This window comes from Girardinichthys multiradiatus, chromosome 18 (assembly GCF_021462225.1).
Source record: "Girardinichthys multiradiatus isolate DD_20200921_A chromosome 18, DD_fGirMul_XY1, whole genome shotgun sequence".
Lineage (NCBI taxonomy): Eukaryota > Metazoa > Chordata > Actinopteri > Cyprinodontiformes > Goodeidae > Girardinichthys > Girardinichthys multiradiatus.
In genome coordinates this window covers 21,075,751-21,092,974 of record NC_061810.1, presented here as the reverse complement: position 1 = coordinate 21,092,974, position 17,224 = coordinate 21,075,751, and the positions used below count along the sequence as shown (strand labels likewise).

At 37.7% G+C, this 17,224-nt stretch overlaps 1 protein-coding gene across 5 annotated transcripts in view; it reads left to right on the top strand.

Annotated features, from left to right (window-relative positions):
- Nucleotides 1-17,224, top strand: part of LOC124884567 (SPHK1 interactor, AKAP domain containing) — a 178,868-nt gene that overhangs the window by 130,901 nt on the left and 30,743 nt on the right. For 3 of the 5 annotated variants that reach the window (XM_047392545.1, XM_047392549.1, XM_047392546.1), the window contains 2 exons: nt 3,462-3,564; nt 5,838-5,948. In XM_047392545.1, the coding sequence (XP_047248501.1) occupies nt 3,462-3,564; nt 5,838-5,948 (214 nt within the window). Of the gene's footprint in view, nt 1-3,461; nt 3,565-3,828; nt 3,901-5,837; nt 5,949-17,224 lie in introns of those variants that run through there. The other 2 variants (XM_047392547.1, XM_047392550.1) reach the window with 2 other exon arrangements.

The window sequence follows — 17,224 nt, the reverse complement described above, 5'->3', positions numbered from 1 at the left end:
TGGCTTATCTGAGTGAAAGCACGCACAGAGGATAATGACGCCTTCCTTTGAGTTTTGAGTTGTTTTTGGTTTCAAGCACAGCAGCCCTCTCACCCATACATCTTGTTGAATAACGTTGGGTTTTCATTGTAAACTAATGAAGGTCATATGTTATTTCCTTGCATTTTTATGTTTTGCAACACTGATAGAACAAACTGTTTCAATTTAACCAGTGGCACTTTGAATACATTTAATTTTAAATGAATTGTAATTAATATTTCTGAGTAGAACTTTTGTAAATTGAACAACTAAAACACAGTTTTATTTCAATTAGTTACAGATTCAAAATTGTAATTGGTCGGTTGAATAGGTTATATATATATTCTCTAATAACAATGATGCTGATGATACAGACGTTTTGGGTTCTGATATGAGCCCGATATCTGACTACAAATATCTGCTCATACCAATATTTTTTTTGATCCAGGATGTTTTAAAAATTTAGCATTGTGTTTTTCTGCTGGTGTTGTAAGTGAATATGAAAAAAGAAAACACACACACATGTATATATATATATATATATATATATAGTCAGTCAGTCATTTTCTACCGCTTATTCCATAGTGGGTCACGGGGAAGCTGGTGCCTATCTCCAGCAGTCTATGGGCGAGAGGCAGGGTACACCCTGGACAGGTCCCCAGTCCATCGCAGGGCAACACACAAACAACCATGCACACACTCATTCATACACATAAGGGCAATTTAGAGTGACCAATTAACCTAACTGGCATGTCTTTGGACTGTTAGAGGAAGCCGGAGTACCCGGTGAGAACCCACGCATGCACGGGGAGAACATGCAAACTCCATGCAGAAAGATCCCTGATATATATATATATATATATATATATATATATATATATATATATATATATATATATATATATATATATATATATATATATATATATATATATATATATATATATATATCAACCTTAAAGCTCAGTGCTGAAGACCAGCACAACAAATAAGAAGTTGACTGAAGCAACACCGTCTGTTAAATTTAATTTAGAATGTTTATGTTGAATTGTTTACCAAAATACACTTTATTACATTCAAATTTTACCATTACTGAACATTGCATTTGCAAACTAATTTGCTTAAAAATGTCAACAATTTTAATTGCTAACATTTAACCCCCTTCGAAGTTCCACTTTAGTGTACAGTATTATCGTATGTTTTTAATAGTTGGAGATGCAGTCAACCCTTGGCAAAAAAAAACCAAAAACCTGCAGGTTACTGCTGTATGCAGTTGCCTTTCCCCTGACCTGTACTGATGCAACTCATATGGAGCATGCACATGTATTACACATGGCTTCTCATGAGTTAAATGTGTTAACAGGTGGTTGACATCCTAAAAATATAAATAGAGCTTCTCAATAAATTATCAAAGAAGTGTGTTTAGGGCTGAAACAGTTCATCGAATTAATCATGATTAATCAATTAATGAAATAATTGTCAACTAATTTAGTAATTGAATAATAGTTAACTGGATTATACAGACAAACATGTCATTTGCTGATAGAACAACCCAGTCGGAGCAGTAATTAGACAAAAATCTTACAGAAAAAATCTAAACAGTACTGTGCAAAAGTTTTAGGCAGGTGTGGAAAAAATGCTGTAAACAAAGAATGCTTTAAAAAATAGAAGTGTTAATCATTTATTTTCATCAATCAACAAATGCAGTGAATGAACAAAAGATAAATCTAAATCAAATCAATATATGGTGTGAGCACCCTTTGCCTTCAAAACAGCATCAATTCTTCTAGGTACACTTGCACACAGTTTTTGAAGGAACTCGGCTGGCAGGTTGTTTCAAGCATTGTGCATTTTGTATTTAAGATGAAATACCTTCTTTGTCTATAAATATGCTCTATCCAGAACTCCTCAAGTGGCAAAGTTGGTATCTGGTACATATCCTGTAAAAAATCTCCAATTAGGCACCTTTTGATATCTGATTATTAATCAATTAATCAAAACAAATTGTCGACAGATTAATCGATCAGCAAAATAATTGTTAGTTGTATCCATAGTGTTTAGTACATTTTACTGAACCAAAACCAAGACATTCCGAGCCATTTTTAATAATCATTGGTTTTCTACATGATTGTATAACATATTCCTGAACAATATCATGAAAACATGCAATTGCAAGACTGCTGCTGAATATTCCGATGGTGATATTAATTAGGATTACCGTATTTTCCGCACTATAAGGCGCACTTAAAAACCATTAATTTTCTCAAAAAATGACAGTGCGCCTTGTATTCCGGAGCGCCTTATATATGGATCAATTGGTTAATTGGTTGATCCATACTGGTTGTACACGGCGCTCTGTCAAAATGTTTCAGTACGACTGGTAAACTACAAAGCCGCACCGCTTGCAGCATTACGGCTACCGTAGTAGGGGGTGTCGCCGAAGTAATGGCGGTAAACATCTGTACTCTGTTTACTCCTAGTCCAACACCACTTGTGTGTGTATAACGACCCCAAAATTGCACCTTTCAAGAGACACGCTTACGATGCTGAGTTCAAACTCAAGGCTGTCAGCTACGCAGTCGAACATGGGAATAGAGCAGCAGCGAGAGAATTCAACAGTTAACGCTACTATATTGTGAATGTACTAACGTTTGATTTAGTGCATCAAACTGTTTCTTTTACGTGTTTACTGAATCAGGGAAAAGTTCCCTTTCACGTTTTAACTAACGTTTGATTTCAACTTCAACTTCATAGACTCCAATGCATTCCTAACGTGTGGTTGGCTCTAGAGGAGACCTTACCATGAGAGTGAATGGAGTTATCAGAACGCTGGTTTGTAGTGTATTAATAAGGTTTGACTGACTGACTTATCTGTTTTGTTGACATTCTCTTTAGCACAGCTCCATCTAGTGGATGCATAACACAACCCCAGTCAAACGTTTGACTGCAGTAGCTACTATTCTATGCGCCTTATAATCCGGTGCGCCTTATAGTGCGGAAAATACGGTAGTCTATATTTTCCTTGCTCTTTTCTTTCTTATCATGTTCTTTATCGTAGTGTCCTCACCATGCTCTCAGGCACTAAACACAGTGTGGGTGTCCAGGGCAGTGGAAGTGCATCCAACAGGTCACTTGCAGAATTTGTGTGCATTTCCCTGGAAATATAATATGTACATCTGAGTGTGATGAGTGAAATTTAGTGTCATGTCAGCATCAAATGTTCAAATAATTCTCATGACTTGTAATAGCTGCTACATATTATTTCAGCAGGAGAGGCTGCAGATGCAAAATAAGAACAAATGTGACGTGATTGGCTGCTCCAGACAGAGTGGGAACAGCCATGCCTTACTGACTTGAGATTTTTAAAGCAAGATTTTTGAGCGCTTGATGAAAACTTGCTCTGACAAAGTCGATTTTGTGCCCTTTTGTTTTTTGCTTCGCAGTAACTTCCAGTCATCTGCCATGTTTGAGGGATCTGTGTCTGGCGAGGTGGAAGGAGGCAGCACAGAGAGCACTGTTGTTTCATCCATCAGCGCCTGCAAGAGGGTGAGGGCAGAGAACTCTGTCTCGTGTGCTTGGATCAGGGCAAGTCCGCGTCTCTCTGTCTGTCTGCTCATCAAGATCTCCGTTTTCACACCTCTGGGTCGAATTTGTCTTTCCGTTGACTTGTGTTTGTTTGCTTCCAGCTGTGCAAGAGATATTAATTTCCTCCCCCTGGGTGCCAGTGACGCCCTGAGGTTGTGTAATAAGAGTAACAGTCGGGTCCACACCTCCCTGCTGGAGATATATCCTCACCCCTTGAAAGAGAGTGAGACAGTGGGGGAAATGGCTCAGATCAGTGAGCTAAGATGCTGCTGGATTGAATTTCCTTTAAAGTTGTCTGTAGGTCTACTGTTATTGTGCCTGAGCCTGCACTGTGTGGACTGGTGTGTGTTCTTAATTAACCCCTGCTCATGACCCTAACTATCTTCCACTTGATGGTCCTGTAGAGACACAAAGCAATGTTTTTGATATAATTGGGCCTCGAGCTCCGGCACCAACAGCCTCAAATATTATCCCTCCTAGAGAGATCAGCTAAGCTAATACGTCACGATTACCTAGCTGAAGGCCTGAACAGATGGTCTATTCCAGTGGGGGCAAGCATGAGGGGGCATGACATGTCACTAAAAATACTCATGGAGAATGAGCAATGCACATGTAGGTGTCATATGACAGAGTAATTGCACAGGTTTCATATTTTAAGTATGATTTTACCTGATGTACTGTGCTTCTGTATTGTATGCTGTGAAAAACAGTTTCTGAGGACAAACTCAGTCTTTCTAACATATAATCACACCTCATCACTGTAATAAGGAGCATGTTAGGCTATAATTTCAATATAGTAAAGAACGTACTGTGTTGACAACCTGACAGATATATGGTATAGGAGAAAGAAAGGAACAAAAGCAGCTGTCTACCTACAGGTTCATTAACATTTTCTTTCAGTAACTACACTGTGTTTGCTATTATTTGACAAATTATGAGTTCCATGCTGCAGATTAGACATGTACTGATGATTTAAAGGCTAATTTTCAATAACTGATTTTAGCTAATTAAATTTTACTGTCCTGACTAATTCAAAATGTAACTCTTAATAATAAAATGTTTATTGCAAAAATAAAGCAATTATTTCCAAAAAAAACAGTCAGAAAGTTATAGAACCATCATTGAAATCCTACAGATGATGGGACATTGGTCTCCATAAATAAAACCCAACGAAAAAGAATTACTGCATTTCTCATTTACTTCTTTACAAGACTAAATATATATCTATGTTTGCTTTTGCTTTTTTTGAACACCTGAAAATGTAATATGCACTATACCACAAAATGTTAAACCTTTTATTGAAAGATCTTTGCAAAATAAATAATGGCTTTGTGACACATAGTATTTCAAAGAAAAAAGATCCAGTTTATGTTAGACTGTTAAATCATTCATTACTTAATTATAGCTGTACAGAAGCATTAGGAAGTCTTGCTGTATTAGCAGGAAAGGTGAGAGAGATAAAGGGCAGTCGGTGGTACACCGCTCTGCAGTTAAAGAGGATTTCACAAAAAAAGATAAAAAACTTATATTACACTTTCTTTGGCATCTTATATTAGTGATTAACACACTTAGCATTATTAACCACTGTCAATGTGTTTATTATCTGAAGAGTTAGTAGACCCCTATTTGCCAAAGACTGCCAACATATTCTCATATAGCCTGCCCGCTACAGACAGAATTGGACTCCTTAAAAGCAAAAATTAAGCAACTTTGCTGTATTACGTACTGTTTCCTGTTATCTGCTGAAGTCTAATTTCCCATTCCAGTAGCCTGAACGAAGAGCAGACATGCATCTTGAGAGAGCACAGATTTCTTCCTAGTGCTCTGTGCTTTCTTTGAAATCATTTTAAACACCTCACTGACATAGAAGCTAACAGCTGACTGAGTCCTCACTCAGGAACAACTTTCTCATCAAAGAGACTGTTGTTCTCAGTGCGAACTGTCAGCACTAAGTATGGCATATTCTCTGATTGGAAAACAAATCTGATTTTTAAATTGCTACCGAGACATCAAGGCTGGTCAGGCATAAAATTGTCTGATTCCGGTAGAAGATGATTTCCTGGTGCATCTATTGCAGCTATTTAAAACATACTAAACTTCACGATCTTGGCTTTGGAAAGAGGGAGCGCAAAGACTAGTGGATTAAACTGAAACAATTAATTAAAGTTTATCTTCTTTACCATCTATGTTTCTGTTGAGTTTTTGCACCGCTGACCATTGTTTGCTTGCTGCAGGTTCTGTGCAGCAACAGCGTCCTGGACTCATGCGAGTACTGGCTGAAGAATGAAAAGACTCTTTGCAGACTGGGCCTGCTGGATGAAGATGCAGATACCAGCTGCACCCTGGTGAGTTGCATACTGCGAGGAAAGAAACATGCACATCGTTTTGGCAACACAGCCGGACCGTGTCATGTCTACTTATCTTTAAGCTGTGGGAGGTATGCTTGTGGCCCTAAATGATGGCAAGAAAAAGCTTTTAAATTCCTGGCAAAAATGATACTTGATGACATATAAAAACTAGCTTTAGTATCCGTCCACTAAGTGGCATCTGGATATGGAGATGGTTAAAAAAAAGAATAGTTCTTACAGCAGGTCTGTGGTGCTTTCTTGCTGCTATTCTGCTAAAAGCTTTGGCTCATGAGGTTTTATGTGTTTCCAACCTCATATGCATTCTGCTGACAGAGCAGATGACCAATACAATGGCTGCAGTATCATTACTTTTCCTTTCTTTGGAAATGTCTGGTTTTGCCTTTTTTTACTGTTCTCTTTTTTTTAGCAAAGTGGACAATGGGCTTCTGAGCTGAAACAGGATTGTAGGACATAGTATTATAGTTTCTAATATTCTGCATTTTTGCCTTGCATGTCAGTATTGTAGGAAGACATTTTATGCACCATTTGATCACCACAAAAGCCAGACTGCCAAACACGTTTTGGTGTGTGATGGCATCAACACTTAAAGGGCTGTTGTGAAAAGTGTGTATCTCTGCATAGAATAAATATTATACTGTATTCATATTTAGTATGGATATTGGTAGATATGATATGTGATTGTTAGCAAGGCCAAAGCAACTTATGTTCACCGACGCAGAGAAGTATGCGGACACCCTTACCATACTAATATTCCTGTTTAACAGAAGAAGTTTGGATTTTGTTAATGGGATTTGTAACATGGTTAATAGTAGTCAATATCTTATCTTCGGTAGGCAGTGGTCGAAACAATCTGTTTGAAGAATCAGACAGAGCACTGTGAATTAGCCTGTGTGGTGCGATACAAATAAACTAGCATTGCCTTGCCTTGTCTAGGAGTCTAGCTAATGCTAAAACCTGCTTCGAAGCAAATTTCAGCCAGCTAAAATAACTCATGTCATATATCATATCTATCTAAGTGAATACAATGCCATGGATTTTTGCATGGTTTTAATTTTGAGTTGACGGCCCATCAGTATAAAAACCATAGACTTCGATGTAGACAACCACATTATGCAAAAGTGAAACAGTGGAAAAGTTTCTCACACCGTTTTTGCATAAATGGTTTAAAATTGAAAAGGTGGAAATTTGCTCTGGAATAACTGTACTCAGACTAACTTTTGCTTCACTAGTTAAGTAAAACGTATTCCATGATTCTCCAAACTGAGATCTTTCTGACTGCTGTCTGCTGTAGCTAAAGCACTGATCTTTCTTTTAATGATAACTATTTAACACTAAAACACCTAAAGATCCTGTTTATCCCTATGATGTAAAGCTGCTATACTGTAATTATACCTACAGGTTAGAACACCACATCACTGACTCTTTCTGCAGTCAGTTTTAGTGTTTCGTAATGATCAAAATTTAAGCCCCATTTGCTTTCTTTTTATGGGATTCTTGCATAGAATTTGCATAAATAATTATGAAGTTATTATGGCCCTTCCAACTTATTTGACTTTTTCACATCTTGTATTTAGATTTTCTTTCTCACTCTGCTTATGGCTATAGGCTAATTTCTGCATCTATTAACATACAGTTTTTAATCAGTGTTTGTAGTTTATCAAGCTCTTTGCCAAATCTTCATCCATCCCTGTGGCTTAATTTCACATTTCTCTTGCATGTTTAGGCAGGGACTTGGAACTTAAAAAAATGCTGTTAGCTTTAAGGCAAACCCTGCTTTTGCCCCATTTTGATGTGTCATCTTTCATCACTTGTTCTAAATGGCAAGTTAGGCATGAAAACATTCAGGGTTTGCGTCTGTCACTGTTGAAATGCCACTATTTACAAGTTTGCCATGAAGTGACTGTGTTATGAATTATGAAACTGTTTCATATTAAAAGATGAACTGAATGTATTTCTTCCAATCAGTCAAACATCAGTTTATTCATTGTCATCCCCTGTTAGTGAAGAGAGCCTCATGGCTCTATTTTAGGCCTGTCCTATTTTTATTGCTACCACTAAAACACAAGCTTTTGCTTGAATTCCTGCTGGCAATTGCCAGGAAGTGCCTTTAGTTTTGTGAAAATTTATTTTTTTATCATTATCCAGCCTGCCGGACTTCTTGTACACACCACCTTAAAAAGACATGTTTAGAAAAGAACTAAAATAGTTTCGCAGACAAAGAAAACATTGAAAAGTACAGTTTCTTCATTGTTATGCTGACTTATGGTTGTTTCCAGTGTCTCATTTAGCTTTAAATCCTGCAATGAGATTAAAACTAAAAATATTGCATCTCAAACTAAGCAACGGTATTTTGTAACACATCCTACCTTTATTTTGGGTGTGGTAGGAGCTAGAATGTTTTTTTGAAACTGAATCTTTTCAGAGGAGTTTGTGAAGCCTCTTAACTCACCCAGTTCACCTTAAAAATATTCATTTAACGAAAGGGCTTAAACATTGTTGTGTTTACACAGAATAAAAACTTAGTGAAGAACCAAATTTTAATTGTTTAACAGTTTTTTTTTAATAATAGTTAAAAATAGTTTGGCCAACTTTATCTTTCGACAGCAGTAGAAGGTGAAGCTTAAAGTAAGGGGATCAGTCTTTACCCTAAAGAATCTCTTTAAAACCAAACTTCATTGATGGTGACCTTGTGTTTCTCATTAGCACTTTCATTTAAAAAGATTTGCATAGATTTTAAATTCCCAGGACTTCATGCTCCTCTAACTAAATGTCAAGAGAAATTGAACATATTTCATTTTCACTTGACTGTATGTGTGACAGTGTTTTCTATTAGATTCTGTGGAGCCCTATTTATGAATGACAAGTTCTACCTCAGTCATCAGAACCTAAATTTGAATGAATGACCCCTAGGGTTAAAACGTGGGTCAAATCTTTAAGCCAGTTTCCGCCTTCTAAGAGATGTTTAAAGTGGAACTAACCCCAACGTAAAAGCATAACCACCAAAGTGGGCAGCACCAAGAGACACTGGGGGGCACGGCCAAGTGTGGGGATGAGCGGAGGGGGTTAAGCGGGGGTGTGGTCAGGAGGATGAGGGAAACCAGCGTTGCGAAGTCTGCTTATAATAAGCGACTTTGGGCTTTGTTGAGGTAGGAAAACTTTACTGGCCTCCGTTAACTCTTACATTACTCCTCACCTCTCATCGACTCTTTTTATTTGGCACCCAAAGGACAATCCTCAGTCAGAGATCAGTTGTACGTTTCCACAAGTTTATTAAAACCAATCTGAATTCAGAGAGGGAGACATCACACTTACACGGGTACCTGGAAACGTCTGTGTGTCGTCTCACTGGGGGCTGCGTTACATTACATTTTATACCCCACGCTGCTATGCAGTACACATACACAATCATTCTGTCTGTGGATGTCTCCCCAGCAACAGTATCAAAGAAACAGAGATACATGTCATCATTTAATTAAAGAACTGTTTCCCACACGTCTTCAGGAAGCTTCAGGGTGTAATAGTTAGCAGACGTTTTGGTCAGCACAGAGAGGAGTAGCATGCCTCCCCAATACACTGCCGGCTTCTCACGATACAGACAGAAAACACCTGCAAGCTTTAAACTTGAATAATAAACACTCATTGTGTAAAAACTGGACTCTATAAAACGTGAGTGGTAGGAAATTTGTCCTTTCCATGCCCCAATTTTCTGGTTGTTGTGCCTGCCCGAGTTGACTGCAGACCCCAAGCACACACAAAGCCCAGAGTGACAGCGTCAGAATGAGTTGCATAAGTGGGGAAAATAGCAATGATGTGTTGTAGTCTAGGTAAATGCTGTTTTTACATATTTTTCATCTGTGCCAGGCTTTAACCTATAGTTTACATATGTGATTTCTGACAAGGACAGAAGATGGCTTTACACTAGGCCTATTTGAGTTGGCTCATGTGTCTTTTCTTTTAAACAGAGTATAAAGTTTTTTTTATTGAATGTGTTTACTGTCATATTGCTGTTACGCATACACAATGCATTTTTTCATCAGAGTTTAATACTGCAAGTTGTTCAAATAATTCAAGTTGTTTGAAATTGTTATGGTTAAAGTGTTTTGCATAATTTTGCTGTTGATTATCTTTAATGTCATAATAATTGTATACATTTATACTGTTTACAAGCTGCCTCTGTTTTACACAGTGGTGGGTTGCCTGTTGGACTTGTTTTCATAGAGCTGGTTGCCTGTTCTCTCGCGAGATCTGGTAACACTACGGGAAAGTGGCAGCTAGCTTAATTTAACATATTGAAACATGGAGAGTGAGCAGAACAACGGAGCTCAGCGGGCCTGAGCCTTATCAGTTTGAGCCGCTGGCTCAAGGCGCTGACTCAGCGATGCCGTATGCCAGCGCTGCTGAGACAGTGGAGGACAAAATGGGTGCAGTTTCTGAGTGGTAAAGTGATGTTAGCATTATTGCCAACATGGGCTAACGTTCAAAGTAGTAAACCTTCAGAATGTTACATGTAAATTTGAATCATCTCAAGTAAAGCATATGATTCAAGGTATGAAGTATAATAAATTCTCTTTCAACAGGTGCAACTTTGGTCACTGCAGCTCCCCGTCCCCTGTAGAGAACGTTTGCTATTGGGAGGCACCTACAGCAGCAGACTAAATAGTATTCGTACTAGTACTTCAACTCCTGACTCGCTACCTGCTCTGACTGAGATGGTTTTATAACCCAATGCAGAACAGTGATGTAGACATGTAGCAAAATGTACTGTTTGTAACCAACAGGAAAATATTACTGCAGTAGCCTCCCTCCAGGCCAAAGAGGTCAGCACTAAGACTGTTTTAGGCCAAATTTTGCAGAATTAAACAAGTTTACATGAAAATGTCAAAATAGCACAAATTATACAGTTTATCTGCAAAAAGGTTGATTTGGGGTTTAGTAACTCTTTAATCTGTTTCTCAGCATTTTAAATCCTAATTTAATTCATGCTAGCAGTTCATGGGATTTTACTCACAATCAACAGTTTATTTTTTTGTTCATCAGTTTTGTCCACTTATCTCACCCACTTTACTGATTGCTATGACCTAAATGGTCTGTAGCAACTTTGCGCGTACTTAAAGTAAAAACCAGTTCCAGGAATCCGGCAGATTTAGAAATTATTACCTAAAAGTTTTGCATTTCGATGATGAACCTGACACTCGCTAAACATCCTTGTGTTACATGTTTACAGTGGGTTGTCCACTAAAAAACAGAATACCTTATTAAAATGTTACTAAGCTGGGCACGGCGCTGATGTGAGGTGTAGGGGTTAAGCACGCGACCATATACAGAAGCTACAGTCCTCGAAGTGACATTTGCCGAATTTCTCCCCCTTTCTCTACACGTCTTTCCTGTCTGCCTACTGTCAAAAAAATAAAGGCCACTAGTGCTGAAAAAATATCTTTAAAATGTAACTAAGCTGCTTCTTATCAATCCAAACACCAAATGCATTAATTGTTGGTCGTATGTTACAACCAGACAGTTAATAAAAGACAGTTCTGAAGGCTAAAGTTCACATCTGAGGATTCAGTGCCTGGACACAGTTCTATGAAATGGTGAATAAATGACAGGTGGATGTAACCTGATCAAACCAGCCAGAAACAAAGCACAACAAATGTCTAACATTTGCATTCAGAGAAAAGGATAGATTTGACTGTAGATGAAATGGTCATAGTTCACTGTTTTTATCAGCTACTACATTGATGGAAACATAGATTATACATTTCAGTGATTTATGATAGACGTAACTCTATGATAGAGTCATTCTTTTGGTTGAACTCTTTATCACCTCACACATCCTTCATTTATTCAAGCACCGTTTAGTCATAGAAAAAGCAACAACATGTAACATTGATGATGACCTCTATCAATTTACTCAAGTGTTTTCTGTTACTTGTAAATCAGTCACTGAAGATGAGCTGTTTACTTTTTCTAAGCTGTTTTTTTTTTTGTGCTCAAGCAAAGTGATGTCAGTAAAGAATAAACACTAAACCAACTTTTATGCTGTTAACCACAAACTGGAACATCATTCTTAATGTATTGTAGGCTGAGGCATTTCACTTTGTTCAAAAATAAATAAATGTCAATACTTCACAAAAGTGTTTTGACATTTTTCCAATACTCCCTAAAAGACGCATCAAGTGTTTTAGAAATCATCACCAAGGTAACAGAAATAGCACTAATTTAGCTAAGAATACCAATTTGCAATCTTATGTCGCACTTTGGAAGTGTGAGCAGCTGTGTGCTGAATTAAGTGGTGCCAAAAAAACCCAGACACATGCCTCGGTCTCAGAAGGCTGTGCTTTGACTGAAATCGTTTCAGAGTGTCTCGATGTAGTAGAGATGCAAGACTTGTCTGTGTTGTAAGGCTTAGGTGATTGAAATCCATGAAAAATTTTATTGTCATTTTAATTTGACTTTTTAGGATGAGGATTCTCACTTAAAACATTCCACGGATCTGATGGTCAATCCACTATCTTTCAGCCATCAACCTGATTATTCTAAACCTTCATGTTTTTTTTACGTAATTTTGGGTAAAGCTCTTTCACTGATAAAGATGTGTGTAAGTATATGCACACATCTACTAACACCCTAGAAAAACAGCAAGTCATTGATTACAAATTTAACGTTCTTAGACATGGTGACTAACTTAAAACAGTTAAGCATAAATAAATAAAAATGCCCCTGGTAATTTCTTCTAAAAAACAATTATTTCCTAATATGGATTCCCTTTTCCACCTTATAAATGTACTCAAATTAAAGGTTATAGTCTTTTTTTTGTTTGTTTGGTACTATAAAAACTACAATTAAAAATCTTTATTTTACAGCTTTTTACGCATCTTTACTGGGGGTATTAATAATTGTGCAAGGTGCTTTATTTTAAAAGCAATCTCTTCTTTTGAGTACTTTAGATTTTCTTTAGAAATAGCTTACTACATTTATCATTTCTGTACCCCATGGATATTAATGCTAATTTTTGAAAAATTCTAATATAGCCTCATCAATTTTTTGTCTGTCAACATTGATATTGGGTGTGGAAACAAAACAAAAAAAAAACAACAACGATTTGTGAATTTAACTTCATCTCCTCCATCTGGCTGCATCATGTTGTCACCTTTGATTATTTGCTCATGTTTTAATGCATGAAGTCACAGATAAGTGTCATTTTGCTGCGATAGTCACACTGAATTTTGTCAGTCTGCTGAGTGATTTGACAAACAGAGTGGTTTGAATGGGAAGACAACTCTGCTTTTATTTGTGGGGAAAATGGCGAGATAATCTGGTTGGATCGGATTTGTTTTTCTGTGCATTGGCATGTACAAGGATCATTTTTGCATACATTTGTATCCCCTTGAAGCTAAAAGAAATGCTTCAAATATGTATTAAGGCAAAATGTAAAATTTTAATTTAAAAAGTTGTGCAAAATTGTTTTTTGCACTTATCCAAAATGACACAATTTACACGTAAGCCTGCAGAGTTTCTTCTGTTCTTTCCCTTTTGACTACCTTCCTGCTTTAATCTGTGGGCCCCATCTGGAGGAGAGAGAGCCATTCATCACTAGATTCAAACATTTCCTTCTTGAGGTTTGTGTTGTTCCCTGACCTGTCCTTTCACAGTCCACGGAGAGGGAGAACAGAATAAATATGCCATCGGTTGCGGCATGAGAGCTGACTTACAGCCAAACCTTTCAGCTTTTACTAAACTATTTCACCCTTTCAAAAAAGTGTAGGGTGCAGCTTTACACTGTAAATTAAAACTGCTCTTAAATGTTGTTTAAGTTGTTTCATTAGAAGTGAATATTTGATGAAAATTAGTTTTAAAAATGGGAAATCTATTCCTGTTTTCTTTGGGTCCTGGTTCACTGTAGTGGCACATTTTTAACTGGAAATGCTGAGTTTACATGGACATTTCTGTGTTTGTAAATGTTCATGGTAACATTTTACCAGGTAACAATAAAATTCTAACATTTTTGCAAAGAATGTGTTACTTCAAACCAATTTTGGGCAGGTTTGACTGCTTGGAATATGTTAGTTTGGCAAGGCAGGGATAACAGAAGCAGTGAAGAGAGAACGTTTCCCTGAACACCAACAGTGACTAACTGAAAATTAGAATTAATATATTTTTTTTAACTTATTTAAACAAGATTATTCAAGGTTTTTGAACATATGCAGTGAAAAACAGCAGTTTTGGGGAAATGGCTTTGTGTGGAACACTGCCCTATTCCAGGCCTGTAAATTATGTGACCGAATGAAGAAAATAAATTTGATTTTATAGTACTAAGTAGTATAAGTAATTACTTATAGAACTAAGTAATGTTAAATCACTCTTTAAACCCCCTCTGTTTCTTTGTACTCCTTTCTGAAGATAAAGTATTTTGTCAGAGGCTGATAACACATAATAGGATCGCGATAAAAATGCAGCTTGGCACATCTTCAGATGTATTAACAGTACATTAAAATTTATGCATTTCATAGAGACCAAAACGACCTGAGGACTGTTCATGACCTGCTGTTGACTATTTTCATCAGGATTCTTGAGACTTTTTTTTTCCTCCCTTGCATGAACATATTAACATGTTTCTGTCAAACTCCTGTCCTGACTATTTTATGATCCTGTCGGCCCAGCAGAGTCACGTCTGCTCTCCCCAGAGATGTTACAGCACATGTCTTCTATTTTCAACATTTCCATGACACATTCATATTATTCATGTAGTGAAAAGAACCAGGATGCCATCTGCTATGTAGTTTTCACTTTAGCCTCAGGCCCCAAACTCAGCAAGTCTCAGTCAGCAAACAGTGATTGTCTGAGCATGTGTCTGTGATTCAGAATTAGAAAGGCATTGTGCTGTTTTGCTTCTGAATTTGGGAATAGTTTATTTTCAACATTTGTTTAAGTTCGTGATGCTGAATACTTATCAGTAAACAACATTTGAGTTTCCATTGTTACTCTCTGTATTTATAACCCAAAATTTAACAACAAACTAAAACTGTTTATGGATCAAAGTTCCTATATGCTTTCTAAAACAGGACCATGCAGCTTGTGGGTTGCTCTGCAAAATAAATATGACAGAGTCACTGGATCTTGATGTTGTGTCCCCCAAAACATTTTTTGAATGAAGTTAAAACCTAAAATGAATATATTTAAAATAAACATGGTTCAAAATAAGTCAAACTGGGTTACAACTGAATATGTTATGTATAGGTATTGTGACCACAGAGCGAGAATGAAGCAGCAAAAGTTTTTTTTGCCTGCAGTCCAAGTAAAAAAAACTAAAATTTAAATTCTGATTTGGGATACCTGCAATTTAATGTGCCTAAAGAACTGCAGTAGGTAGTCAATTCAAATCCTTCTGCTTAAGCCTAAACTTAACACATAAACATTTAACATCAATTATTAGGCAACTATTGTGCAGAATTATTACGCAACTAAATGAAAAACACATTTTCCAATCTTACTTTTTTATTTTCATTTGTTTAAGTTAAAATTATAAACAAACAACTCAAACCCTTCTGATAAACATTTCTGACATTTTTTTTTTTTTTTATCGTTAACCAATATAGCCTTCTTTTCAATAACAGTGATAAGCCTTCCATTCATGGAGTCTGTAAGCTTAATCTGTTGACAATCAACTTTTTGTGCAGCAGCAACCACGGGCTACTAGACACTATTCAGAGAGGTGGACTGTTTTCCTTTACTGTAAATCTCCCGTTTAACAACTGTCCACAAGTTTTCCATTGGGTTCAGGTTAGGTTGAGGACGGGGGCCATGTCATAAGTTTTTCATCTTAAATGCCTTAAATGCCTGGCTAGCCCTGCAGAGGAGTACTTGGATGCATGTGATGGAGCATAAAAATCATTGTCTTTTTGTAACATGCAGACTTCTTTCTTCAGCACTGCTTGAAGTGTTTTCTATAAACTGGCTATAGATTTGGGTGTTGATTTTGAGCCCATCCTCAACCTGAAAAGGTCAACCAGCTCATCTTTAATAATACCAGCCCATCCCAGTATACTACCTCCACCTTGCTGGCGTTACTGATCCAGCCACGGGCCCAACCATCTGGTCAGTCAAGAGTCATCTTTTTCATGGAAAAGAGAAATAATCTCATCAAGGCGGAGGCTGAGATGATAGACCTGCTGCTGTGAATAGTGACGACTAAGGTTAACAAACTGTAACAGTCCAGATGAGCAGAACAGAATAGAACAGAACAGAAGGAAAACAATCAGCAGCTGGATCACGCGTAATGACACAGCGCAGCCTCTGGATTGGGTCACTGTTCCTCCCGCACCCCATCCAGGAGTTGGAGGATCAGCTGAGCTGCGTGTTTTTCCATAGCTGAATCTGCTCCAGATCTCAGAGATCAGGTCGGGATGGAGGCTCCTGGACACGATGTTAGCTCCTCTGTTTAGGATGCCAAAGATGTACATTGCTCTAATGGAGAGCAGATTTGTGCACACCCAGCATAGTAGGGCAAATATAAAAAATAAATGTACAAAATAATGGACACAAAGATAATATAAATAAATAAATCAGTAGGGTTGGATAATATGTACACTTGGGATGCATAGTTACCACAGTTATCAACCGAGGACACATTCAGCTTGCCTCTGCCTTCACATAGTCACAGAACAGCTATGCCTCATGCTGTTTTCACTCTCTGCTTCTCTGTGTTCTAGTTTCTGTCTCCTCTCGCAGTTCTGTTGGAGATGGAGCCAAACCTGAGGATGCAGAGCTGTGCAGGAAAGAGCGATCATACCTGCCATCTGTGCATAGTGCTGTTGCGATTTGCGACTGCCTTTGGGACATGCAAAACACTGACAGACAAACAATGAGCGCAATTATTTGCAGCTTTTGTGACTCACACTGCACGTGTTGAATAAACATATTTGCATCAGTTCCTCCCAGAATTTGACAACTTTGCGGTGAGCCCAGTAGGCTACTGCATATTCATGAAACGTGTTAACTGGACAGCAGGTGTATTTTGCGCTTCTGATCTTATTGCGTGTGTTAGTAAATGTTGCTGCGCTGTTTTTGCCCATGCTGTCCAGTTTTAAGAGGCAAAAACATTTACTAAAACTGGCCCAGAGAAAGATAGGGAGGGAGAGAGACGTTAGTCATAGCCTCTCAACACAGTGAAGTCCGGCAAGCGTGAGTGTCTGCTGGGATGCGATGTGGGCGTCTTTACAGGGCAGTAAAGTGAGGGGCCAATGGCCCCCTGGCCC